Source organism: Camelus ferus, chromosome 7 (assembly GCF_009834535.1).
Source record: "Camelus ferus isolate YT-003-E chromosome 7, BCGSAC_Cfer_1.0, whole genome shotgun sequence".
NCBI classification, from domain to species: domain Eukaryota; kingdom Metazoa; phylum Chordata; class Mammalia; order Artiodactyla; family Camelidae; genus Camelus; species Camelus ferus.
Genome location: NC_045702.1, coordinates 6,096,474 through 6,123,776, shown reverse-complemented (window position 1 = coordinate 6,123,776; position 27,303 = coordinate 6,096,474). Strand labels below are relative to the sequence as shown.

At 55.1% G+C, this 27,303-nt stretch overlaps 1 protein-coding gene and 1 long non-coding RNA gene across 11 annotated transcripts; one reads left to right on the top strand and one right to left on the bottom strand.

Moving 5' to 3' along the window:
* Nucleotides 1-1,889: 1,889 nt before the first annotated feature.
* On the bottom strand, nucleotides 1,890-15,889 carry LOC116664788. Its single transcript, XR_004321236.1, has 3 exons — nucleotides 15,802-15,889; nucleotides 12,604-12,605; nucleotides 1,890-1,899 (listed from the first exon to the last, which is right to left on the bottom strand). It is a non-coding gene; the product is annotated as an uncharacterized LOC116664788 (long non-coding RNA).
* Nucleotides 3,058-27,018, top strand: KRBA1 (KRAB-A domain containing 1). 10 transcript variants are annotated; one of them, XM_032483225.1, is made up of 18 exons: nucleotides 3,059-3,326; nucleotides 9,724-9,850; nucleotides 10,282-10,401; nucleotides 11,082-11,216; nucleotides 11,845-11,994; nucleotides 12,764-12,895; nucleotides 13,105-13,284; nucleotides 14,130-14,285; nucleotides 14,872-15,096; nucleotides 15,579-15,752; nucleotides 16,177-16,350; nucleotides 17,975-18,127; nucleotides 18,608-18,790; nucleotides 19,656-19,850; nucleotides 19,933-20,064; nucleotides 21,143-21,247; nucleotides 21,768-21,929; nucleotides 23,382-27,018. In XM_032483225.1, exons 1-18 carry the CDS (start codon nucleotides 3,315-3,317, stop codon nucleotides 24,311-24,313), a joined length of 3,447 nt encoding a protein of 1,148 aa, XP_032339116.1. In that variant the 5' UTR covers nucleotides 3,059-3,314; the 3' UTR covers nucleotides 24,314-27,018. The 10 variants fall into 10 exon arrangements, with proteins under 10 accessions (XP_032339123.1, XP_032339116.1, XP_032339120.1 ...); XM_032483229.1 differs by having other exon boundaries at nucleotides 11,842-11,994; nucleotides 16,289-16,350; nucleotides 18,592-18,790; XM_032483228.1 differs by having other exon boundaries at nucleotides 3,060-3,326; nucleotides 11,842-11,994; nucleotides 16,249-16,350.
* Nucleotides 27,019-27,303: the final 285 nt, after the last annotated feature.

Below are 27,303 nucleotides of genomic sequence, written 5' to 3'. Positions count from 1 at the left end.
GAATGTATACACACAATGGACTATTACTCAGCCATAAAAAAGAATGAAATAATGTCATTTGCAGCAACATGGATGGACCTAGAGATTATCATACTAAGTGAAGTAAGTTAGATAAAGACAAATATCATATGATATCACTTACATAAGGAAATCTAAAAAATGATAAAAATGAACTTATTTACAAAACAGAAACTGACTCACAGACACAGAAAACAAACTTATGGTTACCAAAGTGTGCAGGGATAAATTCGGAGTTTGGGATTACAGATACATGCTACTATATATAAAGTAGATAAAAAACAAGGTCCTACTGTGTAGCACAGGGAACTTGATTCAAAATCTTGTAATAACCTATAATGGAAAAGAATCTGAAAAGAATATATATATCTGAGTCACTTTGCTGTATACCAGAATCTAACACAACATTGTAAATTAACTACAATTCAATAAAAAAAATTAATTTTAAAAAGTACTATTAGGGATAAACAGAGTTAATTAATAATAAAATACACACTTTCCCAGTAAAATACAATCCTAAACTTGTATACACTGGCTCAAAATATATAAAGCAAAACTTGTCAGAAATACAGGAAGAAATTGACAAATGCACAATGTTGATGGAGACTTAACACATCTTTCTCAGTAACTGATAGATCAAAAGGGCAAAAAAAAAGATAAGATATAGAAAATATAAATAACACAATCAATAAGCTTGATTTAGTAGCCCTAACTAGATCCCTACAACCAACATCAGAATATACATACTCTTTTGCAGCAACCATGAAACATGTTGAAACATTTATTGCATACCCGGCCACAAAGCATGTATCAGAAAATCATAAAAAAGAAAAATCAACATCACATACTCCATTCTTTTATTATAAGGTAAAACTCAACAACAAAAAGATAAAATTTTAAAAGACTATACATTTGGAATACATTTCTATACATTTGGAAACTAAAAAGAACTTTAAAATAACCTCATATAGAAAAAGAAATAACAAAAATCAAAAATACTTAAATATTCAAATTAATTGCATTCATTTTCACAAGGAGAAATAGACAGGCCATTCACCTTTGGAGGAAGCTAGTTAAATTGTTTGGAAAAACTGCAGCTGGCTAAGTTTACCAAAAGCCAATTCGTAGAATGACTGGAGAGCTAAAAGTTTAATATGAAGAAAGTTAAACCACTGAATTATCGATTTGCTGAATAACCAATTTGAATTATTGAGAATCTTTAAAAATTTTGTTCCATCTGCATTCCTTCCTTTGCCTCTGTCCTGAACTGCCAAATAAACACTTTAAACTGAATTTAGGATGGTTCCCCACAATCATTTCGCAATGCAGATACAGAGACAGGGGTGGATGCAGGCACTGGGCGGGAGGTGTAACACAAACTTTGGGGTAGGAAGGAAGTTTCTCAGTCACTAGGAGAATTGGCAATTCAGCAAATTGATTTTTGGCAAATTGGTTATTCAGCAAATGGGATGTTGGCGAATTGCTCTAAGCAATTGCTGACCCCGTGTCTTCAGATGGGACACAAGCCTGGCCAGTAGGGGGAGGTTGAGTCAAAGCGGTGCCAAGGCTCTGTACATGCTAAAAGAAAGATGTGTCTTTCTTTGGTAGAGATACTACTTTTTTTTTTTAAGTTAAGGGATTTTAGGATTTAGATTTTAAGTTTAGGTTTCCCGAGACTGAGGGTGGCTTGTGGGGACGAGCTGGGAGATGGGACACCTACGAGGAGGAAGCCAATCTGAGCAAGAAGATTGGGACACCAGGCCCAAAGCACAGGCAAGGGACTTACCACGAGGCGCTGTGGCCTTTAGGGATCCTGAGACCAGATGTTGAACTTTAAACGGTCCTTTTCGATAACGTGAAACCTTGTGATATCTTCAGATCCTCAGGACAGTGGGCTACGCAGACACGGGTCCTGTGTCAGTGATTCCTTGGGTGTGGAGGAGGGGGCTTTGCCCAGGTCTGGAGTGGGCAGTGACCCAGCGTAGTGGTTTCCCTTGGCCTTTCCTGGGAGGCCAGGCCAAAGTTATCGATGCTGTCCTCCAGAGTTCTGGGAGATGCAACAAGGCCAGCAGAGACCCACGGCAGGCTACAGCTGCTGCAGGGACCAACACTGAGATTGCTGGCCGAGGAATACCCCTTCTCCAAACATTCCAGAGGAAGAGAACTGTGGGGATGCGAGGAAGAGAACTGTGGGGATGCGAGGAAGAGAACTGTGGGGATGCGGGGAAGGGCTCTCTGGGCAGCAGGCGCCTTCTCCTTGCTAGACCCCTGCTTCCTCTGCTCCTGCTAGCTTCTGTCTCACAGAGCAGGTTTAGCCCCACATGCCCACCTTCTTTGAGCCGTCCTAACAGGGGGTCCTCTAGACGCGGAAAGAGGCTTTTTGGGCTCAGCCAGCGTCCTCTCCTCCGGAGTCCGCCACTCTCCCCAAGCCCCACTGCGTCCTTTCTGACCTGGAGAATGGTGGGGCTCATGCTTCGCTCATTCATCACGTTTATTTGAGGGCCTACTACGTGCCAGAAACTTTCAGGGTTACCACAATCAACAAAATAGGCCAGCAAATAGCCACACGATTATAATGGCACACGGGTCAAGTGCCAAGGGGAGCGCGGGCGCGAGTAACAGGTCTGAGCATGCGCCAGGGTCCCGCGGCCACTCGGGCCCACCCACTACCGCCACCGGAGCGGCCGGGCCTGCAGCCCCATCACCACCTTTTGGGACTCGCTTTCCCGACGCCTCCCCGGAGGCCCTGGTCACGGTCGGTTTACGGGATGCGTCCTCTGGGAGACGAAGGTCCTGTTTAATCCGAACATCCCCAACCTGGCACATACGATGCTCTCAGTAAATGTTATACGCAAGAACGAATGGATGGATGGATGGGTACACGCGGGCAAGCACACCGCCAGCTGGCCACTCGGATCCCTGCGCCAAGCCCCTCCCAGCAACTTTGCGAGGTCGCTGGCCGAGCCAGTGGGGAGGGGGCGTGGACCAGGCCACCCCGCGCTCGCCCCGTCCTCACCTCCCCCGCCCCACGCCGGCGCCGCGGCGCCTTCTGGGAAGTGTAGTTTGCGCCTGCGTCCGGATTGGCCGCGGAGATCGGATTCCCTCTCCTGGGATGCGAGGCGCCGGGCTTGTCCAGACGCCCACCCCGACCCTCCCCAGCGGCCTGCGCCCCAGACCCGATTTCGTCCTGCGTGGACCTAGGTCACCGCCGCCGCAGAGGGTCGCGACGCAGCCTGCGGACTAGGAGCGGATGCCCCCGGCCGCGCCGGAAGCGCGGAGCGGAGGCTGAGCCCGTGATGGCGCGCCAGGTAAGGCGAGCCCCGAACAGCGCCGCGAGCTAGGACCCCGCTGCGAGCTGGGGAGGACGGCTGGACCGACGGACGCCTCGGCAGTTCCGCTCCGCGCGGCGCTGTACGGGCCTCGGGGGCGGGGGCGAGCCCGGGACCCGCCAAGTTTGGGATCCGACTGCGCCTGGCCGGAGGGGGTTGGGTGCTGGTGCGCAGGATTTGGTGCGGTGATTTCCAGGTCCTCGGACTCCCCCCTCCCAGCCACGAAGTGTGCATGTATTTGGAGGCTCTCTCCACCTTTGGAAACCCGTTCCTTTGGGTTAAGCATCAGTCTCCCTCGGCGTGGCTTTCAGTTATAAATTATCCTGGGAGAGGTGGGAATGAAGGCCCAAGAGGAATGAGTTATATCTGTTTGTTGCTTTTCTTGATAGGATCCTGGACCCGGGGCAAGGGCATGGAACAAGGTCCCAGGTTTTATCCATTAGGTAAAATGTGTAGATCTGAGAGCTGGAGAGAGAGCCCCCATCTGTTGTAGCCTGGGACCAGTTGAGGCAAGTTGTGTGCACGACTGTGAAGGTGCTAGGAAATATGATGGTACCCAGCGGTCTGGGTGGGCCCCTGGAACCAGTTCTGTAATTGTGGTCACTCATGGGCTTGGGCCGACCTCAGGCAACTGTAGACCCCATGGTTTGAGGGCAGGAGAGGGGAGTGGTGGCGTTGGACAATGTCTGGGGCAGTCTGTGGCCAGGCAGAGCAGCACTCTGCCAGGACCTTGGTGTCCTTAATGCCCTGAAGGTCCTGGGGGCAAGGGAGAAGCCAGGCAGATTGGATGTTGTGGGAGCAGGAGCAACCTCCTTTGCAGATCTGGTTGGGTAGTTAAGCAGCCCAAGAACACTGTGGCTCAGATATGTCCACTGGCCTCATGCTCAGGCCTTCTTATACCACAGTTACCTCTTCTAAGAAATGAGGGGTTGGACCACTGATCTTTCAGTTCTTGTATTCTGGGGTGTGTCCTCACACCAAGTAGCTTCATGGAGAAGGTGCCAGGAGTGGCCTGGGGGAGTGGTAGGTCACAGTCAGAGAGGAAGAGGAAAGGCCTCCTGTCTTCATCTCCAGTGCCACTCCCAAAAGCCCAGGGTATGGAAGCACAGCCCAAAGGTGGGGGCAGCAAGGTTCAGGGTCTGATCTGGAAGCCCGAGCCTGAGGAACGCTGGCAGAGCGGGTCTGCTCTCGGAAGGACCTAAGGCGCGTGTCTGTGGCCTGAGTATTTTCACATTGTGCCGGCACCCTCCCTTTTGGGCACATGCACAGACACAAACACTCCTCACTCTTCCCCTGCTTTTTCTGGGTAGAGGAACACTACTGATGGAACCCTCTACCCTGGCCACAGTCAGTTCCCATTCCCGTTGTATGAGAACTTTGTCACAGAAGAGTTTATCTTGGGGCTGAGGTGGTGAATGGCCTGGAAACCATCCCTTCCGGATGTCTAAAAGAACTAGTATATTTAGCCAGGAGATAAAGAGGCACTCAGGGTCAGAAATAGTGTGTGCAAGAGCCTGTTTGTGCAGCTGGAGGTGCCAGGCTGTGACCTGCAGGTGGACGTTAATGCAGACAGATTTGGCTGCAGTAATAGGAGTCTTAGCACTTAACTCTGTCCCAGCATCTGTTCCAGGCACTTTTCCTGTGTTAATTCATTTTATCTTCACAACATCCCTACAAGAGAGGTTGTTATGATCCTGGTTTTATCAGTGAGTTTGCCAAGCCCACGGCTAATACGAAGCAAAGCAGGGATTGGAATTCCAGCAGCCTGGCTCCTGAGGTCAAACCCAAAGCCCCATACTCTGCCCTTTGGTGTGTCCAGTACGTAGCTGCCGGGTGAGGCCGGCAATAGGATTGGTGAGCCCCTCATTGCTGTAGGTATTCAAGTAGAAATTGAAGAGCTCCCCTGTTCTGAGTGGAAGTTGGCATTGTATCCTCTGCTTCTTAAAGGGGTACAGCAGTCGTCTGTGATTTCTAGTTCCCAAACGTGCTGCGAGGACAGCTGGCCCCTGGGGAGAGGTCAGGGTCCTGTTCACCCGAGTAATTTTCACTTCCGACAGGCCGGGCGTGTTCTGCCCAGTCTCCAGCTCGTGACTGGACTGCACCCTGTGATTCTAAACTTAGACTGTGTCAGAATCACCTGGGAAGCTTGAAATGTCGAATTCTGGGCTCTGAAAGCACTGAACATAATCATGATTTAGTAGATCCAAGATGAGGTGAGAAAATCAATCCCAATTAAAAGGAAACTGTGAAAGTAAATCATTTGAACCTAAAAGCACTTTTGTTGTTTTTCAGTTGTTAGGTTATAAATAGCTTCTGATGGGAGACGAGAAGGACACAGAGTATTTTTCACCCAGTTTGCTAAGCAAAGAAGCTGCCTGTGACTTGAGCTAACTCTCCAACAGAAAAGTACCACTTGGCTCTGTTGGGCCCTTGCTCTTTCCACTGCCTGCTCCAGCCACGACCGTGCCGTTTGGACTCTGCCATTTAGCAGTGGCTACAGGATCATTTATTTGTACTCAAGACCCTCCCCTCACCCCCCTACCACCACCACCTTAGAAATCTTGTTAGATGTTCAGATTTTATTTAGAGGTTACTGGGAATGGGAATTCTTTTTGTAGATACCCTCATGTTCTATCTCTACAAACTTTACTGGGTAATAATAATTTTCTAAGAAGTGAAAGTTCACTGATCTGATGACTGGTTATAGTCATAGTCCAGCATAGAGGAAGGGGCACCAAAATCTCAGTGCATCCTCGTGGGTGTTGAAGTTAGAGGGGGAGAGGGAGAGGCAGATGGAGCTGGGAGGCTGGCCAGGGGTCTGTGCACCTGATACACATATAAATGCAGCGTGTTGAGGAAAGCGCACATGCAGAGGATGGCCCCGGGATCCCCAGGTCTCGCTCCGATGGGGAGGCATGCGGGCTGGTGTCAGTTCACAGCGTGGCTGGTGTTCCCTAGAGAGGCCGGGGAAGGGCTGTGCTAGGTGGACACCCCCTCCTCCACCGTAGCTCAGTAACTGGTGTCAGCATGTCCTTCCCTTGAGCTAACTTGGACCCGCTGAGCCAGCTCTGTGTGGAACTGCCAGAAGGCGGAGAAGAAATTGCCTCCAAGGCTGTCCCAACTCGTCTCTTCTTACCGGCCTCCTATAAAATGGGGGTATTCTTGGCGGAACTGTTGTTTTGCAGGTGCAGAGCCTGGTGTTGGTCAGTGACCCCCAGCTTACAGTTCTCAGGGGAATCGACCTACTGTCACCAGACTCACACAGCACAAATAGATAAATGAGAATATGCCAATTCCTTAATTTACAGTGAAAAATAGAGCTGACAGTCAAACTGGAACTGTGTGGTGGCTGACTGAGTCTTTGACTACCTAACGTGACACCTGCTCTGGGAGCCCAGCTCATGGAGTCGGAGCACAGAGGTTTGCAGGATGAGCTTGACAGCTGGCATCGTGGAGCCAGGATGGCCTGAAGCATCCATTGCCATTAGGAAGAGCCCTGCGGTACAGGACAGACATTCGCATCACCTGGGCAAGGCCGGGGACACCCAGGCAAATTCTTGCCCTCACAGTATCCTCTAGACTTGGTCCACGGTAACAGTGCCTCAGCGTTGGCGCTGTCTGCCTTTGGGCAGCAGTAACCCGGCTCCAGCCCCTTGGCCTGCCGTCTAGCCTCCCTGACAGGTCCGCAGGCCAGGACCTGGGCATTCCAGACTCCCCCGTCCCTCAGCCCCAGGCCCCATCCAGGAGGCAGATCTTTCCCCCATGGCTTGGTTTGACTTGTTTCCAGGTTCCGGGGACACCGACTTTGCTCTAATGTATTTGTCATACTGGGAGTTTAATACATATTTAAATGTTTAAAAGAAAAGAGAGAAGTAATTGTAACTTCTTGGCGCTTCCCTGCCCGCTCCACACTTTTTCTTGACTGTAACAGTAAGAGAGTGGGGCTTCCAACCCTTTTGACTCTGTGACCCTCTTTCTGAATGTTGAAAACCTTAGATTGTGGTCTTCCCGTGTGTTTTAAAATAAATTCAGTATTGCCTTTAAAGGACATACCCGTATTCACACAATAACATCTATAAACATGTGTGCCCAGCGCATTGGCAGTGTTTGTGCCCTGGACCTGTTGGAACAAGTCTGAGGCTCCCAGGTGTCTAAAAAAATTAACCAATAGTTCATCTAAAGGAAAAATAGAGAATTTTGTTTGAGCCAATGTGAGGGTTATAACCCAGGAGAGTCTTTCAGAAAACTGAGAACTGTTCTGTTTGTTAGAGATCGAAGGCACAGTTATATACATTTTAGAGACAAAGGATCGTTCATCAAAATGACACCCTGAAAAAAAAAATGGCACCCTGACGATTTTGTATAACGTTCACCAAAGATACACTATCCAGATCTACACATACGAAGTGAGCAGCTGGTCACCATGACCTCTTACAGAATTAGGGAAAAGAATGAAGAAGGGGGAAAAAACAAAAACATTGATTTTTATGGTGGAGCAGACATTCCTGCCTTTGAAGTCTGGTTAGTGTCTAATGCAGATACATATTGCACATTAGGGAGGGCCCAATACAGGCAGGGTGTGTATTATGCTTAAATTTTCTTGTCCTGCCTTAAAACCAAATTTTATTCCATCTCAAGTCTGTAGCTTAGACGCGGACTCCGTGACCAAAGTGTCTCCCTGCTCCCCAAGCCCTGGGCTTCCCGAGCCTGTCTGGGGTTAGGACTCTAGAAGGCAGAAAAGGAAGAGGGGGTAGCGGGAGGAGTGGAGGGGAGCAGAAGACAGAGCGAGGCAGGTGGCTGTGGACGCAGTTGGGGGGGTGAGGCTGCAGAGCTGGGGCCAGACCGGGTGGTGAGGCCTCCCTGTCAGAGGTGTCAGGTGGGATGCCCTCTGGGCCCTTGTAGCGCTCGTGTCCTGTCGGGAAGTGTAGTGGGACCCTGTGTTGGGATCCCTAAGACCACCGCAGAGTCAGCGACTTGCTAGGAACGCTCCCAGGACTCAGCGTAGAGTTGTGTTCACAGCTGTGATTCATTACACCAGGAGGACACAGCAAAATCAGCAAAAGGCTCAGATGTGGGCCAAGTCCCCCAGGAAACCCAGAGAAGCTTTAGCACCCCCTCCCAGTGGAGTTACACAGGCCGTACTTAATTCTTCCAGCAGTGAGTCGTGGCAGCCTGTGCGGAGTGTTCTTTCTGGGGGAAGCTCGCTGGGGATCTGCGCCCAGGGTTTTCACTGGGGGCTGGCCACGTAGGCCCCCTCTGCCTGGCACGTCCCCAAATCCTAGAGTCCCAGAAGGAAAGCAGTGTTTTAAACCACGCTGTTTGTACAAACAGTCTGGGCCCAGTGAACCATCCTTAGAAGTCAGGGAACCATGGGAACCTTCTGAAATCAAGTTCCCCGACTCTAGTCTTGGGCCAGCCTTGCAGGCAGGCCTTCCTAGGCCTCAGGCCTGCTCTGCTGGCTCTTCTGTGCAGACCCGAACATTGGCTATGCTGTGTCTGTCCTAAAGGCCAGGCAGAGATGGGAGTGGCCCTTTGAGAGATGTTTTGGATGGTGTCTGAGCATGTTTTGAGAGCGATTGGCCAGAGGGGCAGAGGTTCATTCAGGAGAGTCCACCGGCTGCGTGGCTGTCAGGTGGTCAGGAAAGCGCAGTGAGCTTAGAAGGAAGAGGCCGAGGTGTCTGACCACCTTTTGGGCCCTTGGGCCTCTGAAACAAAGGTAGGTAGTCCATGGAGAGGCTGCCTCCAGCTGGGTGTGTCCTCACTGTGCCAGCGGCCAGAGGGAGACAGGCAGAGCGGGGGCAGGTGCCATCGGTGACAAGGCCGCGAGTTGGTAGCAGCGACGGTTCTTAAAGTCATTGACTAAAGTTGATGAAACAAGGCAGTAGATTATTTTTACATTATCAGGAATATCTTCATTTTATTTAATAGTTTTTTTCTTACAGATAAATAGTTAGCGTTTGTTTCTAAACCCGAAGGACCCTTCCCATAATTTATATTCTGTCTGCCTAATGTGCACAAAGTTAATTTTTACTATAATTTTAAATTCATGCCTACCAGATACTGATTATCTTCTAGGGTCTGATGGGCACTTAAAGCCCACTTAATAACTGTTTTTAAAGAAATTAGGACAGAATGTTTCTTTTCTCTCACAAAGCTGTAAGGTAGCAGGGGATGCTCTGCTAGGGTGACCCCAGGTTTCTTCTGTGCCCTTCTCTGTGAAACCAAAAAACAGTGTAACAGGCTCCCAGATTAGAGAAGTGAAGGATGATTCTCCCGGGACACACCTGGAGACGTGGGCTGGGTCCCTCAGCTGGGGACAGCTAGGCTGGCCTCGCTGGGAGGGAACCAGCCAAATCCCCTGGGATTGTGCCCACAGGTGCCCGTCGCCTTCCAGGACCTGGCCGTGCGGTTCTCCGAGGACGAGTGGCGGCTGCTGGGGGAGAAGCAGAGGGCACTTTTCCTGGACGTGATGCAGGAAAACTATGAGACACTGGTCTCCCTGGGTAAGGATCTCCCTGGGTAAAGAGCAGGCAGGAGCTGGGCCGATGGTAGAAGGGAGGCCGCATCCAGCACCGTGTGGGTCCTGGGTCACCCTGTGACCCTAGGGCCTGCCACACCCATCTTCATTTGCAAAGTAAGCATCCTTTGAGTGGCCATCCGAGAGCCTTGGGCTGAGCTGGGGGCCTCGCTCACCTTTTGTGCTGTGGCTTCTGTGAACTGTCCCAGGGTTCTGGATATGATTTGGTGGGGGCTCTAAAAAACTGGCAGAACTGAGCACTGGTCTGTGAGGTTCTGACAGTCCTTGGGGTTTGAATGGTCCCGTGACACACACACACACAGGATTTGCAGGAGCCTGGGCCACCTGCGTGATTGTGTGTAGGAGGGCGGAGGTCAGCTTCCACTCCTGGGGAACTGTCCCTCTTTTCTTTTCCAGGGACAGCAGAGCTGCCCCCCCTCTCTGCCTTCCTGTCTCCCACGGAGCCTGGAGGACCCATGGAGGACGGGAGCTGCTCTGGTGACAGGCAGGAGCGTCCTAGGGGAGGAAGCCCATTGAGTAAGTAACCTTGGCAGAACCAAGGGCCAGGCCCCCTTGGGCATCCTGGTCCCCCGGGCAACCTGGGCCCAAGTGATCTCACTCTTGTCCCTCCCATGGTGTGGTCCTCAGTGCCTGGCTCCATTCATTAGGGGACACTGTGACCTCAGCCCTCCCCACATTGACCTGACTTTTCACTCCTCACCCCTCTGGGCCAGGAGCCTGGTACCCTGTTACCCATTGCGTGAAGTGCTCAGAAGAAGCCTGGAGTCACCCTTGGAGAGCATCCCCCGCTCAGACTCCCTTCCTGCCACCACCCGTTTAGAGCTAGCCCGCAGCTCCTGCAGGTCCAGAGACCTCAGGTGGTGGATGCGGTCCATGGTGGGCCAGGAGAGGCAGTGGGCCTGATGGTGGCAGGGATGGGGAGGCAGCCCTCCTTGGCAGTCCCCTCTGAGGAGTAACAGGTGAAAAGTGACAGAGTATAGAAGAACTCAGTTACCGAGGGTCCCCAGCGCCCTGCTCCTGGCTGTGCCTATGGGCAGGTAACCTGCTCTGAGCCCAGATCTTCTTTATCTGTGGACGTGGAGCTCTCCTTTGCTGCCCCTCACGTGGCAGGAGGAACACACTAGACGCTGTGTGAAGCCGGGGGCAGAAGCATGAGTGCTGTAGGGTGTGGGTGTTCATTGTGGCCTCTCTGGCAGGTGGAGCACCCCAGCACAGTCTGCACCTCACCGCCCTGGTGCAGCTGGTGAAGGAGATTCCAGAGTTCCTGTTCGGGGAAGTCAGTCCCCAGAGTGGGGGAGCCGGCCTGGATGGGGAGGGGGCTAGCCCTGAGGGTGAGTCAGACATCAGATGGCCTCTCTGCATCCCACCAGAGAAGCTCAAGCTGTGGGCATTGCCGTGTGCCTGCCCAGCCCCTGCCAGACCCTCTGTGGGGTCACCCCCTTACATGAACGCCCGGGCGGCATGCCCATCCTCTGAGAGCACAGGGATAGTGGTGAGACGCGCCTTCTGACTTTCCTCACAGTTCTTTCCGCGTGGCTTCGTCCATGCCCTGGTGGCCCGTGAGGCCGATCCCTGTTCTGTAGACAAAGAATTTGTGCCTTGTCTGAGTGGCCAGCAGGGACCCAGGCCTCCTCCCACCAGACCCTCCTTCCTTCCCAGTGCTCTGCCCGCCCTCCCTCTTACCTCCCTGGGGGTCTCTCCCACCGGCCCCAGCCCACAGGGCTCCTTTGAGTCCTCTCAGTTGATGGTAGGGTGGGAGGGGTCTTACCAGAGCAAGACCATGGCTGTGAGTCTACATTTCAGAGCTCAGGGATGACAAGGTAGAGGTTATTGATGTCCTGGTTGTTGTCAGTGGAACACAGCAAGGAACAGCCAGACCGGGAGAATACTGGGTGCATTTAACCTCCTGCCGGGCTTAAATTCTAGTTCCAGTGTCCTCTCCCTTCCCACCGACAGCAGCTGTGATGGAGGACACTTGCCCTCTTCAAGGCCCACTTGGCTGCCTTCCGGACACACCCATCAGCCGGCCTGGCCTGGCCGCCACGCCCAGCGGTAGCTCATCCAGCGGCCCTTCCGGAGCCAGGGGGCAGGGGAGCCCCTTCCCCACCGGTAAGTGACTCAGCACGGGCCCCACACCTGCTTCATTTTCTCCAGAACTCGGTTTCTCCCCTGGTGACTGGGGTCAGGTTCCCCAGAGAGCAGGCCCAGTGTTGGGCCTCTGTCCGTGGACCAGCAAGGGCGCAAGGTGCTCGGCCTGGGCGACCTCTCACCCAGACCCGCTTGCAGATTCCTGTGCCGGATCGGACTCTCGGACCTCCCCATCAGGGCAGCTCTCGTAGCAGGGGAGGACAAGGTGGCCATTAGAATTTTTCTAGGTCTTTTTCTTACTATTATTTTTGCAAATTTTGCATTGTTTGAATATCTCTTTTTATGTAAGACATTTTAAATTATTATGGCATGAAATTGGCACTCCTGAAAAACATACCCCATCTAGCCTGTAGTTTCAGGTGTCGTTTGGCACCTCTGCTCTGGGGTCGCACCTGCCCAGCTTGGAGAAGCATGAGCACAAGATTGAGGGCTGCCTGTTGAGGCTACGGACATCACTTACCCAGCCAAAGTCAGAGGCTGGAGTTGGAGGAGGTCCCGGAGCGCACAGTCTTGGTATTTATGTTTACACCAGAAGAAAATGGGGGAGACCCCACCTCTCCTAGGAGGGACTCCTGGAACATGCCTGTGGGAGCTGGCTTTCCTGGGACGTGGCTGCCCTTCAGGGATTTAGAGGCTGGAGAAGCCTGTGCTCTATGGGGACCGGATCTAGGGTGATTTCTCAGGGTCAGGAGCCGGGGTGAGAAAGGCCTTCCTGTCTCTCTCGCAACAGAAACTGCTGACAAGCCAAGGTCTGTGGAGGAGGAGGGCCCAGCAGCCCCGGGCGGGGAGCCCAGCCCTCCCACCTGTAGCCCCGGCAGGAGGAAGAGCCGTGGGAATCGGGAGAGAGGGCCCCCAGGCGCAGGTGAGGGGCTGGCCTTCCTGAGACTGGGGCCTGCCGGGAGAGGGAGGCGGGCTCGGATCCAGTGAGGCAGCGTGTGACTCTCCCATCTGGGCCTCCTCAAAGCCCTGCGTGGCAGATGCCATCCTGTCCTGACGGGTGGGAAATCTGATGCCCTGAAGGCCCCACAGGCGCCACCATCAGGGCCACCCTGACCACGGGTGGCCTTGCAGGAGCTGCAGAAATCTCTCCTGGGAACAGCCCCTTGCAAGGCCTCATCAACTGCCTGAAGGAAATCCTCGAGCCGGGGCCCCAGCCCTCCGAGGGGCCCCTGGGCGTACCGCATCCTGTCCCTACTGGTGCTTCGCGGCTGACCAGAGCCGAGCTGGGGCCTGCGAGCCCGCCCTGGGCAGGTGAGTCCTTGTGGGCCCGTCTCCTCAGGCCAAGATTTCTGACCCCGTGAAAAGCTCAAATTGCCTTTCTGTAGCTCCTTCTCTATAAATATAAGGTCTTCCCTAAGGGCCATTGCTAACGTGGCTGCTCCAGGATCATCAGTGTCATGTTTCTGGAGCCACGTGGCTTTGGTAGAACAGTGCTGGTCAGCTAGTAGAGAACACTCAGAAACAGACTTCGCCCTGCATGCTTCTGTGTTCTTTACCTGTCCTCGTATGGGACGTCTGAGGAGGAGATGCTGAGTGTGTGTCATGTTGGCACTAAGTGGGGTGCTTGGGTGGACCTGGGGCATTGGGGTGACATGGTGGGGACAGGGGCACCCACACTGGACTCCAGCACCTGTCAGCCTTTGAGCCTCAATTTCCCGTCTGTAAAGGGATAGTTGTTCCCACCCCAGAGGGCTGTTGTGAGGCTTAGGTACACATGACCTGTGTATGTGCATGTTTGTAAAAAGCTTGGTCCTCCTCAAGTTAAGTTCTGTTCAGGGCCCAGAGAACCGTCTACGAATAGTGCTGCAGTCTACCCGCTTCCTTCATCTGTCCTCAGAGCGACACCACATGTTCTCCTGTAGGAGAACTTTCCCATCTTCCTTTCATTCATCCCGTTCTCAGAGGTGGGTAGACAGGCATTTTCAAACTGAGCACTGAGAAGAGAGTGCCCCGTGCAAGGCAAAGTGAGTTACAAGAAGACCCACATCTCAAGGTTTCTGGCCTTGGACCTTTTAACTGCGTACCTCTTTTGGCTGTTTGTCACCAAGACTGAGGTCACTGGGCTCAGGGTGAACACGTGTTCCTTTTCCCTGTAGTGAAGACAGAGGCAGCCTCAGGGGATTGTCCCCTCCAGGGTCTGCTGAACTGTCTGAAGGAGATCCCGGAGCCCCGGGACAGGCATCCCAGCCCCTCAGCGGCGGGGGACTCGCGGCTGCAAGAGGACCCGGCTGCCTGGAACAGGAGTTCTGGAGGTAAAGGCCACTGACTGGGCAGGGAGGACCCCTGGATGTCACCCGTTTCTTCTCCCTGCTCCGCACAGCAGGACCTCCGGCCCACACATCTGTGTGCTGGTTGGAGCACTTACCTGTCGGGGGTCATCACTGTGAAAGGAACTGGGCATGTAGGAAGAACAATAAAGTGATAATATTCCAGGTTGGCTCTTATGGTAGGAGCTGAGGTTCCAGAAGGAAGGAGGGGATAGTTTGAAGGGAGAGAGAAAATAGAAGACAGCTCCGCCGGCAGACATTCGGGGTATCATTTTGACTTGGAGGTTCTTGTCATATTCATCTGGGCTCACCAGTGGTTCTTAGTGACCCAGAATATTGTGGAAGTGGATCCGAGGTGGGCGTGCTGGCTTGGAGGAAAGCCCTGACTTGCTGCTGTCTGGGGGGCTGACTTGACAGCTCTCAGGAGAAATCTCTGGAGGCAAGGGTGTGATTTGGTCCATCTGCTGGTGATTGAGCAGTGACTGCCTTCGAGCTGAGACTGCTCTGGGGGCTGTGGGCCTTGGAAGCCCCATCCTCACCCTATAAAGTTCTCATGAAAGGCTTCCCGCAGGGCCCCGACCCCTCCAGACCCCTCCTCCCGGGCCTGGGCCTGGTCCCGGAGCTGGCAGCGTGCTCTCTGTGGTGAAGACGGAGGACGGCTGGGCCCCGAGCCTCCTGTTGCCTGTGTCCTGTCAGCTCAGCAAGCAGATGCACAGCCCCACTGCTGCTGGCAGCCCTGGGGACAGCGGAGACACCACCCGGGTCCAAGTGTCCTGCTGGGGCCCTGCAGCTCAAGGTGAGGCCTGGGGTCGTCTGCTCAAGTCCTCCGTGGTGAGACTCTCGGCCCCCCAACAAGGTTCTGCCAGCCACCAGGGGAAGGGGCACCTGCCTGTCTCCTGGGCAGAGAGGCCATCCTCCGGCCGTCCTACTCAAGCAGTTAATCCCTTCCCTTCCTCCCCATCCTCCTTAACCCAGGCCTTGCCCAGGGCGCCTTCCATTGTAAGGACCTTCGTTTTGCAGAGAATTCCTGACTCTCAGGAAGCTGGCCACTAGGTGTGCATTTCTCCACCCCGCCCCTGGGCCTGGGCTCATTCCCCCTGACTGGGGGAGCAGAGAGCAGATCAGAGGCCCCACAAAAGGGAGTCCTTCCTGGCAGCCTCCCATGCACGCCTGGTGCAGGGCTCGCCACCCTGCGGAAGGCAGGCCGGGGTGGCCAGCCTGGGGCTGGGCCGGGGGGACGTGCCAGAGATGGTGATAGGGCCATCTCCCCCATCCCAGCCGGCAGTGCCTCGAGCTCACCCCTGAAAGCCCTGGAGGCCTGTCTGAAGGGCATTCCCCTGAGTGGGTCGTTACCTCCCCAGCCGCCCATCACCTCTTGGTCCCGGAGCCCCCAGCCAGGAGACCCCAGGTCTCAGAGGCCCAAGCTACAGCCCCTCGGATCACATAGCAAAGGTACATTGCGCCATGGGCTTGGGGTGATGTTTCTCCCTGTACATGGGACGGAGGGGGATGCTGAGGGCACCATTAGGTCCCCCTCTCCTCATCCCAGGCTTCCTGGGGCACATGCCCCTCTCCCCCAGCCCCTCTCACGCCTGCCCCCAGACAGCCCCTGCATTTGGTGGAAGCCAGTGAAACTCTCCTGCCAACTCACTCCTCTGATGAGCTCTCACTTATCCTCTAGGCCAACGAGACCAGCGGTTGGGTTTATGTGGGTTAATGTGCTATGCTATTTTAATCTGTGCCATGAGCTCCCTAACCTAAGGGGAAATCCCAGTCAGAGATGCGTTGGGGTAGATCTGGGCGCCCGTCCGCAGCTCAGGGCCCAAGGGACCTCTTCTGTGGTTTTCCCATGATGCCAGCGTGTTGTTTCCCACAGAGGTGGTCATGGGGCCTCTTCTGGCTTTGGGCCTGCAGGGCTGCATGAGAGACAGCCCCGCCCTCCCCCCAGGCTCCCAAGGCACCCCCACCAGCTTCTCCTCGTCCAGCAGCACTGACGGGGACCTGGATTTCCAGAGCTCTGAGGGCAGCCAGGGGCACCGGCGTGGGAAAGGTGAGCTGGGCGGCCAGAGGTGGGGAGTGGATCCTGGCAGATCCTGGGAAAGGACTGGAGCACCCCTCCCCCACCCCCCATTGTGTGTCCCACCCAACCAAGTCTGGCTGCAGCGCTGGTGCCGCCAGCAGAGCTTGGGATGCCGTGGCGGGAGCAGAGACAGGACCTGTTTTGGGTGAGTCAGGGGTCTATTTTAGTGACTTGGCTCAGAAGAGACAGAACAACATCTAAGATCTTTTAAAAAAATGAAAAGAATCCCAGTCGCAAAGAAGTCAGTGTCTGTCACAGCAGACTACTTCCAACTCAGAAAAATCACCCTGAGGTTTGTGTAAAACCACCTTAAAGGGTGTGTCTGGTGGCCTATACCCAGGTCCCTCTGAGCAGAGGCTTCCGTGTGAGCTGTCACCTCTTTGGGACCTTACAGGACCCTCTGGTGGTCTCTTCTCAACCTTTTTCCCACCTGAATAATCCCAGGGCTGTCTGTCTGCCTTGTCCATGGATACCAGGTCCCTGGGGCTCACCTCTGTGTCCTGGCCTCGCCCACTGTCAGTGGAAAGGTCTGGGGCTGCACCCAGGACTCCGCCAGGCCAGTGGGTCCATCGAGCAGGCCCGGGGCCTCCGGTGTCTGTGGGCCTGGTTCCTGTACCTGCCACGGGCCGTCTCTCGGGTGTGGGGGTTTTTACCTCCCAACATGTCGCTGACTTTTTAATTTTTAGTTTTCAATAGGTAATGTGGTCATTTTGGAGGCTGGGGAGGTTGTGGAGGAAAGGTGGCAGCTGCCTCCCTCCCCTGCACCCCTCCTCCAGTCTGCGTCCTCCCAGAACCGCCGCTGCTGTGGGTTCTTGCACTTGCAGGGACTGCGCGTGGCCGGATGCTCTGCGCACAGCCTGTCCCCTTGCTCTCTGTCTCAGCACTTCCCTTTGGCGTCTTCCTCAGTTTGGTCTCAGGGTCCGTGGACACTGACTGCCCCGTTCCCATTTTCCCACGGCTGTGTCGTGTTCCGCGGTCCACGGTCCCGACCAGTACGTTCCTTCTGTGCGTCCTTTGTCGACGGCCCTGATTTTCTAAGTCACCCGAACAGCAGTTTCACGCCACGTCATAGAGGCTTCCTCCCCAGAACTCAGCAGTGTCCACAGGGAAAGCTTGGCAGAGATGTCACCTCACTAGGAATGGCCTTCCCTTTTCTAGAATTTCGGTCCATCTAGTTCCTGTTGCTTGCACAGCTCTATCACTAGAAGTAAGATTTTTGCAATCTGTTTTTTTTCTAAGTTGAAATGCATTAGTGTTCCCCTTCTCGACCTGCTACGTCATGAGCATTTTCCTCTTTGATTAGTGATGATGACCTTCCAGCCTCGGGGACCCTCTCCCTCATCACAGCCCACTGGCCATCTTCTGTGTAGGTGGCAGAGGCCTGGTGGCTTCTCCCAGGGCCTCCCAGAGGCAGGACCGACCAGGGTTTAGAGCCAGGTCCCGTCCAGGTGCCCTGAGCCGGCATGACAGGCCCCTGCTCTGTGCCGCTTCCCGTGGCCCCAGCTGCGCTGGACACAGGGCACAGGCCAGGCTCCTGGGGTTTGTAGAGACTGAGCTCCAGCCGGCCAGGACTGCAAATGTTGGGTTTTCACAGGAAGCCCTGTGGGAAGCTCCCCGCTCCAGGGCCTGGAGAACTGTCTCAGAGAGATACCTGCACCTGGGCCGCAGCCTGCCGGGTCCCGGTCCTCAGTGGGGGACAGGGGGCCACAGAGAGCAGAGCCTGGGAACTGGACGGCAGACAAGGAAGGTAAAGCACTGCCCAGCATCTAAGACTGCCTCGGAGCCACCTCCCCAAGGCCTGCGAGGAGATGGCGCTCTGAAAGTGGCCTGGCCAGAGGCTTGCCAGTGCCAGAGTAGGGGGTGGAGCAGGACAGGACACCCAGCCCCATCGGTCTGCTGCTCCGAGTCCGAACCTGAGCTGGGGCTTTGGCAGCGGAGTGTCTGTATCCTGGCTGTGTTGGCCCTTCGAGCCTCGGTGTCCAGCATAGCCAGTGAGCTGTGGGCCTCCCAGGAGTCTAGGTGGCTGGGTCTGGGAATAAAGAGACCCCAGAGGACTGGGAAGGCTCCCACGAACATCTGCAGGGCTGGGCTGGTATCTGTCCCACACCTGGAGCTCGTATGCCCGAGAGCCCAACAATGGGAGTTGTTCTCTGTCCCGGGACTTCCTGGCCTTGGTGCCAACACGGGGCCCCTGGGCTGACGGGCCACTAGCTTCTTGTTAAACCAGGAATGAGAGGCGAGGCGTGCGAACCAGCCCATCCGGGACAGCATCGGGGAAACATGCCCACTGGGAGCCTCCAACTGGCCAGCCCACAGGCGCTTGCCTCTGGCACCATCCCTACCTGCTTCCAACGAGGCCTCAAAGACCCTGGGGCCACCAGGCCAGGACGGTGGAGGTGGCTCCAAGACGGTGAGCAGACATCTGTCCCCGTACTTAGTGGCATGTTTTCCCTCCAGATAAAATCTTTGATGAGAGAGTAGATTCCCCTTCTCTGTTATTCCCCTCTCCCTCCCCATCTACATCCATTCTGGATGCCAGCCGGGGCCTGTGTGTATTTTGTAAAAGATGCTGGCCAGAATACTCTGAGGTGTGCTGAAAGAAGATAAAGCAACACAAAGCACTGAGAAAAAGTGGGGAGAGCACTGTTTTTTTCCAGCAATTGGGTTTTTCTGGGTGAAGGAAGGGTTATTTCCTTTATCGTTCTAGTTGCCTGAGGGCTGGGGGTCTCCTGCAGCTGCCGCAGCCGCCACCACCACCACCGCTACTGCCACCGCCACCACTGCAGCTTAACCTTATAGCAGAATTCTTTCCTAGATTTGCTAAAGTCTGGTAGGGTCTGACTTATTTGAATAAATACAGTATTTCTAATACTCCCACCAGGCAGGAACTGGCTTTGAGGGGCCCTCCTGTGGACAGAACTGAATCTCTCCTCAGGCTTCTGGCCCTGAGTGAGTGCAAGTAGGAGGGGCTGCCCAGCTTATAAGACCCAAGGCCTGGCTGGAAGCAGACTGCTAGTGGCTTCCAGGGTCTTTTGACTTCTGGAAGGTTCTCCAGCTGCTTTCTAGAGCAGCTGGAGACCAGGCCAGGCTCTGGCTTTGCCTCTGTCCACCTTCCATGGCCAGCGAAGGAGCTGCTCAGGGTCCAGCAGAGCTGGTGTGGAGCATCAGCTGAGCTGAAAGGGGTCCGGCTCTGCAGGCCTGCCCATTGAGGCAGAGGGTCCTCCTGCCTGTTGTTGAGCTGGTGGACAGAGGGTTCTTTTGTTGCCATTTGCCAGAGCCAGCCTCCAAGCCCTCCCCACTCCATTGCCTGGAGAACTCTCTGAAGGGGATCTTGCCTGGGGGGCCCTTGCGCTTCGCCTGCCTGGCCAGTCCCAGCGCCAGCACCAGCGCCAGCCCTGGCTCGAGCTTCAGCAGCTCAGAAGGAGAAGACCTGCGGCCAGAGCCTGAGCTCTGGCAGCCCCTCCTGCCGGGTGAGCTTGTTGGGGAGAGGAGGGTCGGGAACCCCACCCCAGGGTGCTGGCACCGCCCTGACACCCACTTTGTTTGTGACAGAGAGGGACCGCCTTCCCAGCTGCAAGGGCCTTGGCCCTCTGTCCCTGCGCCCTGGCGGCCCCTGCGCTCGCAGCAGCCCTGGTGAGGGCCCAAAGAAAGGCGAGCCCAAGTACCACTGCGGTCTCAGTGCAGGTGAGCCTGGGGTCTCCTGAGAAGGGGGTGTGTCTCCCAGGAGGGCCGCTAGTCCAGAGATGGGGTTCTCTGTGTCCCACCCATTACTTTGCCTGACTCGTGCCAGAAAGTTCTCTACTTTTGTCATGCTTGAGGTCCCATAATATGAACTGTGTCCAAGAGAGAAGTTGGAGTTATTGAGGCACATGGGGCCCCAAGAATGTTAAATGAATATGTTTCATTACCCTGGTAATAAACTTAATACCTATACGTTATATATAACATGCACATTACACGTACTCCATAATGTATGTACCTGTATACACTGTTGTGTTGGCCCCAGCCTGTTGTTGATGATGCTCTCAGCTAGGAATGCCTGGGGCGCTCACCCCGGCCTGTATGACTTGTAGGGAGCAAGCCCCACATACAGTTCCCCTACTGGGGCCAGTGTTCCAGCTGGGCTGGCCCTTGAAGTTCTTACAAAGATCGTAGGATGCACTTCATCAGGGAACTTTGAGGAATGGGATTTATTATTCACAGATCCTAGAGGTTACATGGCATACCCAAGGGGCACTCAGCAAATTGTAGGGAGAGAGGCCGTGCGTGGGCCTGGGTTCTGTCTTTATTATGTCGAGGGTGGGCTGTCTAGTGTTTGGCAGTTTTATTGGCCTATTTAAAACCCAAGTGTGGAATTAGGGTACAGGAAGGGAGAAGTGGGGGTACCCCAGTGGTCAGTGATCTAGGGTACCCAGATCTGCGAGCTGCCTCGTTCCTTACCTGGTTATGTTACCAGTAGCTGTGTTCGCCGATATGTTTATCCCAGAAGGATGTCTTTGAGAGGGATGCCTCGACAATCAAAGCTTAATGGCAGGTGCTCACACTGCCATTATGTGTATATATGTATATGTATGAATGTGTGTAAAGGAAATAATAATGTACATTTGAAAAAATTGGCAATAAACAAAAATAATGTCAAAAGTGAGATACCTCTGTCTGGAAGAACTTGGAGGTTGTCCTGTCAAGAAAGCTGGAAACAGCTGCCTGCTACCCGAGGCCACCTGGATTATCAGTCCAAGCTTGACCCAGTGTTTGCTCCCAGCAGGAAAAGCAGAAGAGAAGACCGGAGGCAGGTCCCAGTTGCCCTGGAGAGAAGTGTGCTCGGAGACCCCAGGTCAGCCTGGCCCCCTGGGCAGCACTGGAGGAGGTAGGGGTGGGTGGGGGGTGCAGGGTCAGGGAAGGGAGCTCACCCCCCACGCCCACACTCAGGCCAGTGACTCCACCCAGTCCTTGGCCGTTGTGCAGGCCCTTGCTGTACCCGCGTTCCTCACTGCCCAGTGCGCCTAGTGGGAAACAGCCAGCATGGCCCCCAGGCCCCCCAGCTCAGCCCTGGAGGGGCCTCACGGGGTGGACCTGCAGATCGTGGCCCTCTCCACCTGCTCTCCCAGCCTCCACCTCCTGGTAGATCCAGAGGCATCATGCCAGAGCTGCAGAGGACTCCAGAAACAATACCGCCCACCCTAACCACACATGCCCCAGTGGGCCATTCAGCCAGAGATGGGCCCCCAGCAACTCCGGTATATTCATCTTGCATCTCATTTAACCAGTATTTGAAAGTTGAAAGTTTGATTTTTATTTTTTAGGCCACGTCCAACAATCCCCTGTCAGAATGGCTCTGGCAAAGTGGTGTGTGTCCACACCCCAAACGCTCTGTGTTTTTCCTGCAGGGACAGCTGTCGATCCCTGCCCGGCCCCTCAGCTGGAGAAAAGAAGGGGGCCAGAGCCCTGCCAGCCCCCTGGGTCAGCCCATGGTCCCCTGTCCTGGAAGCCAAGGGCAAGTGAAGAATCTAGGGGCCTGGGGCCTGGAGACGGAAGACCAGTTGTTACAGGTGAATTGACGGCCTCCCCACCCCATCGCATCATCATTGTTGGGGACCCTGCAGGTACAGGGGCTGCTGGGGCTCAGTGTCTGCACGGTCACCCACCTCCCTCCCCATGGCTCAGCTCCCTCTGACAGGGTGGGCCGGCCAGACCTCCAGGGTCACAGCTTGGGGAAAGCTTTTTCTTAACACCCTTCCAGGCTCTTTGGGTCATAAGTAGGAAGAGTTCACCTCGAGCTCGCTTCAGGTTGCTTGTTTCATTTCAGTGTTTTCCTATAGAAATAGCTGGCTTTTTCATAAAAGTACACACTTTGTAGAGGCAAAACACACAGATTTTTTTTTTACCAGAATAGATATGTCCAGAATCAAAGTTTGGGGTCGGAGGGGACTTTAGAGAATAGATGGGGAAACTGAGGCTCAGTAATGTCGAGTGCCCGGGCCGGGGGCGTCCCCGGAGGGTGGTTCTGCATCCCCTGACCCCGAGAAGGCTCTTCCCTAAACCGCATCAGAGACATGCCTGCGGGGGCTCCGTTGTATGGGGGCTTGGCGACCTTGGAGGTGCAGCTGCTCTATTAGGAGCGCGGGGCTGGCCCGAGGCCGGCAGACCCGCTGCCCCCACCTTGCCTACAACTCGACACTGTCGCTCACCCTCAGCCGAGATCCTTTCTGGGGAACTTTGCTGGGCAGCGTTTGGGTCCTTGGGCTCCAGTCTTCACTTTCTCCTCTGTCTGAAGCCCTGGAGGCCCTGAAAAATACAGGCTGGAGCCGGGCTGGGGACTCAGACATGGCGGGAGAGTGGGTCTGTCCCACAGCTCCGGTGGTGACAGGGCTTCCTTGTGAGGCTTTCCTCAGGTGGGGACCAGTTCCAGGGGAACTGAGGGTGAAGGAGTAAGGTAACTTTTTTAAAAAGTAACTTAAGCTTTAACTTACTTAAGACTATAACTTCTGATTGGGGGGGGTATGTAAATGTCAAGAGGGGTGGGGACCCTTGTGCTTTGCTTTTGACCAGTAGTGCTGGGTGCTGACTCGGCCCCCTGGTCAGCCCCTAGAAGCACCTGGGCCTCAGGCTGGACTGGCCCTCCTGGGCCCTCGCCCACAGCCTGGCCTCATGCCATCTGCAGCATCTCCAGGCCCTGCTCGCTGGCTCCTGAGGGCAGAGTTAGGTGCTCTGGACACCAGTAGGGCCAAAGGTGGCACAAAGAACCCACCCGTCCTTTTCCTAGAAGGTGGGAAGGCCACTGTTCTCAGCAAACTTGGTCACCGTGGAGACCCAATCTGTGACCTGTCTTGCACATGGACTTGGGGAACAGCCTTCAATGTTCCCTAGCCTGAGTTGCTTCCTTCTTGGCTGAAGCCAGGCCTTGGTGGGGCTGGATGCCAAACGCACTAGCTAGTGGGACCCTGGGGGAGGAGAAGATCTGATGCTCCAGGGCTCTCACCCTTGTCCCGCTCTGGTTGCAGCCAGGACCGGCGGGAGGCCCCTGCCCCGAAGTCTGCCCGAGCCGCCCGCCGTGGCCACTGTCCCCCCGGCTCTGCCGCTCGCCTGCCCACAGCCGCCGTGCCCCTGTGGGAGTTCCCTGCAGCAGGAGCTCTGCAGCCTTGGCGCTGCCCTCTTGGAGAAGCTGGATCGGCTCGAGGTGGCCCTGGCAGGCCTGTCTCAGGAAGTGGCCGCCGTGAGGACCCAGGTGGATCGGCTGGGGCGGCGCCCGAGGGGCCCTGGGCCTAAGGGCCTCCCCCGGGGCCCTCGCTGGGCCAGTAGCCCTGCTCGCAGACACCTGCCCTACTGGAGGCAAAAGGGCCCCACCAGGCCCAGACCAAAGATCCTGGGGGGCCCAGCAGAAGGCATTAGGGCTGGCGACTCGGGCCTGCCCAGCGGGAGGCTGCACCTGGTGCCTCAGCTGCCTCCAGACACCCACCCAGCAGAACCTTCTGGGCCCAGCTCTAGCCCTTCCCAGCAGCCTCTCTCCTCAGCATGCAGCAGCCGCACCATGCTGACTGTGCATCACCCCCTCAGACACACTGGGGGCTGCCAGAGCCCTCCTCCCCCTTCAGTGCCCGCTGCCTTACCCCCCCAGGTGGCCCCTCCCATGACCAGTGCAGATGTGGAGCGGCTGGCTGCAGTAGCTGTACCCACCAGGACTCTAAACTGGCCCAAGGATCCAAGCCGCCTGTTGGCGGGGTTCCAGAGAGCCCTCGAGGGGGAACTGTGGGGTGGGGAACACAGGGACCCGAAGTGGGGGCCTCCTGATTGCCGTCTTCATGGGCTCAGTCCTGTTGAGGATGCTCCACCCAGGCTGCCTCTCCAGGGGGCCAGTCTCCCCCCTCCCCCGCCTCCAGCAGAACCTTCCCCATATCTGGGCCGTGAAGGGGCCAGGAGGCTTCCCTTGGTCTGACTGCCCCAGACTCCAGGATGCTGTCTGCTCAGGGATGCCACCCTTTGGTGTGCATCCCTCAGCCAAGCCTCTGGCTTTCCTGACTCAGGTTAATTTAAATGTCACTTCTGTCCTTCCTGCCGGAACCCTGGAGCTGGCCAGGGTGGTGTGTGTTTGGGCACGGGCCTGCCATGTGTGCCTGGGGTGCTCCCAGCAGCTGCAAAGGGGCCAGGAGAGCACGTTTTCCCAACACCTGCTGTCTGGATCTCAGCGCTGAGAAAGGCAGAACTCCGCCCCCTAGTCTAAGCTGGATTTACCTATATGGATTCTAAAGTCAAAGAAGGGGGTTTCTAAGGGAAAGGTCCTTGGCTTCTACAGAAAGGAGGTCAGTGGGGCCACACTGGAGTGTGGCTGATTGGCTGTTACCAGCACTGGAGACAAGCCGGCTCGGCTGCCTGACCTTGCACACCGTGCAGAGAAGTCATCAATCCCTCCGCAGGCTGGGGGAGGAGTTCCCGGGTGACTGCTGGGGGCAGAGTGCACACAGCACGCGCTGTACTGGTTCCAGGGCCGCAGTAGTCAGGAGCCTTAAACCACAGACATTTACAGTCTCGCCATCCTGGAGGCCAGAAGTCTACGGTCAAGGTGTCGGCAGAGTTGGTTCCTTCTGAGGCTGTTCCAGGCCTCTCTCTTTGGCTTGTCAGTCAGTGGCCGTCCTCGTGATCCCAGGGCGCTCTCCCTGAGCTCACATCTCCAAATTTCCTTTTTGTCTAAGGACACCACCTTCGTGCCCTCACTGGAACATGGTTGCTTCCGTAAAGACCTTGCCACCAAATAAGGTCGCATTCTGTGGTGCTGGGGTTAGGACTCCAGTATATGAATCTGGCCAGGGGTACACAGTTCAGCCCCTAACACACACACGGGGCTGGGCTTATCTGGGTTCCTTAAGGGAGAAGAAAGTATGTCCAGGGTCACTAGGCCTGCTTCCCTGGTGGCCAGACGGGCCTGCTCCGGGCCCCACCCCTCAGGTGGCACTTGGTGGAGTCTCGGAAATGGCCTGCTGATCATCTGCCTCACTTCCCTCCCCAGGGTGAGATCTTCTCCCATTCGAGTCCTTACTTGGGAATCCTTGGGAGGGCTCTGCCTGGCATGGTTAGCTGTGCTGTCGGGGAACCTGGGTGCAGTACTGAGGCTCCAGCCAGCTCGGGGGCCCAGAAGGGACTGTAGCCATGATGACTGCACAAGGGGGGGGCCTTGTGGCTGCTGTACCAAGTGTGTCCCTAAAATCGGGGTCTTTGTGGACACTCAGGGCCTGGCCTGTGCTCCTCGCTGTCCCTGTGGAAGAAGCAGGCTGCTGATGCTGATGGGCCAGACAGACAGACCATCACAGGCGGGTGCTAGAATGTTCCCAGGACTGGAATAAGTCCCAAGATGACTAACCTGAAAGCTAGTGTTGATAAGATCATGTAAGTAGGATGTTTAAAACACAGTCTCTTCACGTTTAGCCATCCTAGAGACTCAGGAACAGGAAAGTTCTAGACTTTCCACTCAGGAAGGTGAGACCAGCTCCTTTCCAGGCTGTGCAGGGAGTGGCCCTGGGCACGTTTCAGAGCCAGTACAAAGGGCAGGACTCGGTAGGGGGCGCTCCCTGCACCCTACTCCGCACCCCTCGGGCCCATCCTCGCCCTCCTGAGCAGGGGTGATGAAGGCTGCACCCCTGTCTACCTCTGGGTGGCATTTTAAGGTTTGGAGCTCCAGACTTGACAGATACCAGCCCCCACACAACCCGGTGCAGCAGGCAGGAAGGACCACAGGGGCCCAGGGGCTGAAAGGGCCTTGTTTGTGGGCGCACAGCCTCCCCCTGGCACAGTGCTCGTCCCCTGGGCACAGCCTGCCCACCTTGGCCTGCTGCGGCCTAGGCCAGAGGCTCCAGATCCAACCAGACCCTATAGGAAACTCGTCTTTTTTCAAGAATGAGGAAAGTAAGTAATAAAATTAAAGGGAGACTCCGTGATCTGCAGCCGTGTTCGTCACCCAGTCCTCTGCCACCTGGACAAAAAGCCTTTAGGTTGTTAACTGCGAGGCCTTCTGGAATCAGTGATTTGGTGAAAAGTCTGTATGCAGTTGAGGAGTTTGGTACCATGTCCATCTCCATCTACTTTGTGAGGAAATGTGGTCCCCTTGGTGGGAGAAACCAGGGGGCCTTTTTGAACTCAGGGATTTCTGGGTCTGGAGTCGGGGCCAGCTCCACCTGTCACCACCCTGGGAAGTCACCAGAAAACTTTCCTTCCCTTCCAACCCTTCCAGTCACAGTCCTCAGTGTCCCATCTACCGCCAGCCCACCCAAGGTCACTGTAAACCTGGAAAGTGGCAAGGTCTTGCCTCAACCTGTCAGAGCGGGTGCCCCCCAGTCCTCCAGGCCAGCCCTGAGGGGTCCAGTGGAAGGGGGTCTGCATTAGGGGTGGAGAGGTGTGGGGACACAGTGCCCTGGCTGAGATGCCCCATGATGTCACCAGTCTCTCCTGAAGGAGCTTCGCACAAGGGCAGACCAGATCTGCTCCCCACCAGTGTCCTTGTGTTTTAGGTGTGGCTTCTGTAAATGGCTGACTGTTAGACTTTGTCTTTTAATCCGGCTTGACAGATTTTGCTCTTTACTTGGAGCCCTTAATCCACTTAGGTGTAATACAATTGCTGATGTATTTAGGTTTGAATATACTCTTATTTTGCGCTTGTGTTTGTCTCACTTGTCTGGGGACAGGGGTTCCCTTCTTTCCCACCTCCTTTTGTACTGACAGTGTTGTGGGGTTGGTTTTTTTGGGTGGGAGGGGGTTGGTTGGTTTTAAATCATTCCATCTCTCCCTCTACTAGTCTCAACATTTAAAGAACTGAAAGGGAAAATACCCATCTTTACAATTGTATTTGGGAAGTTTTAGCATACTTTTCCTCAGAAATTGATAGGACAAATCAAGAAGAATATAGAAGATTTGAACAAGCCAATTAAAATTGGCTCA

What these genes read in the sequence shown, in the direction of transcription:
- KRBA1 (XM_032483223.1), top strand. An exon ending in CTGGAACAGGAGTTCTGGAG is followed by an intron (nt 14,286 to 14,871) that starts GTAAAGGCCACT and finishes GGCTTCCCGCAG; the next exon opens with GGCCCCGACCCCTCCAGACC. An exon ending in CTGGACGGCAGACAAGGAAG is followed by an intron (nt 18,128 to 18,607) that starts GTAAAGCACTGC and finishes TTGTTAAACCAG; the next exon opens with GAATGAGAGGCGAGGCGTGC.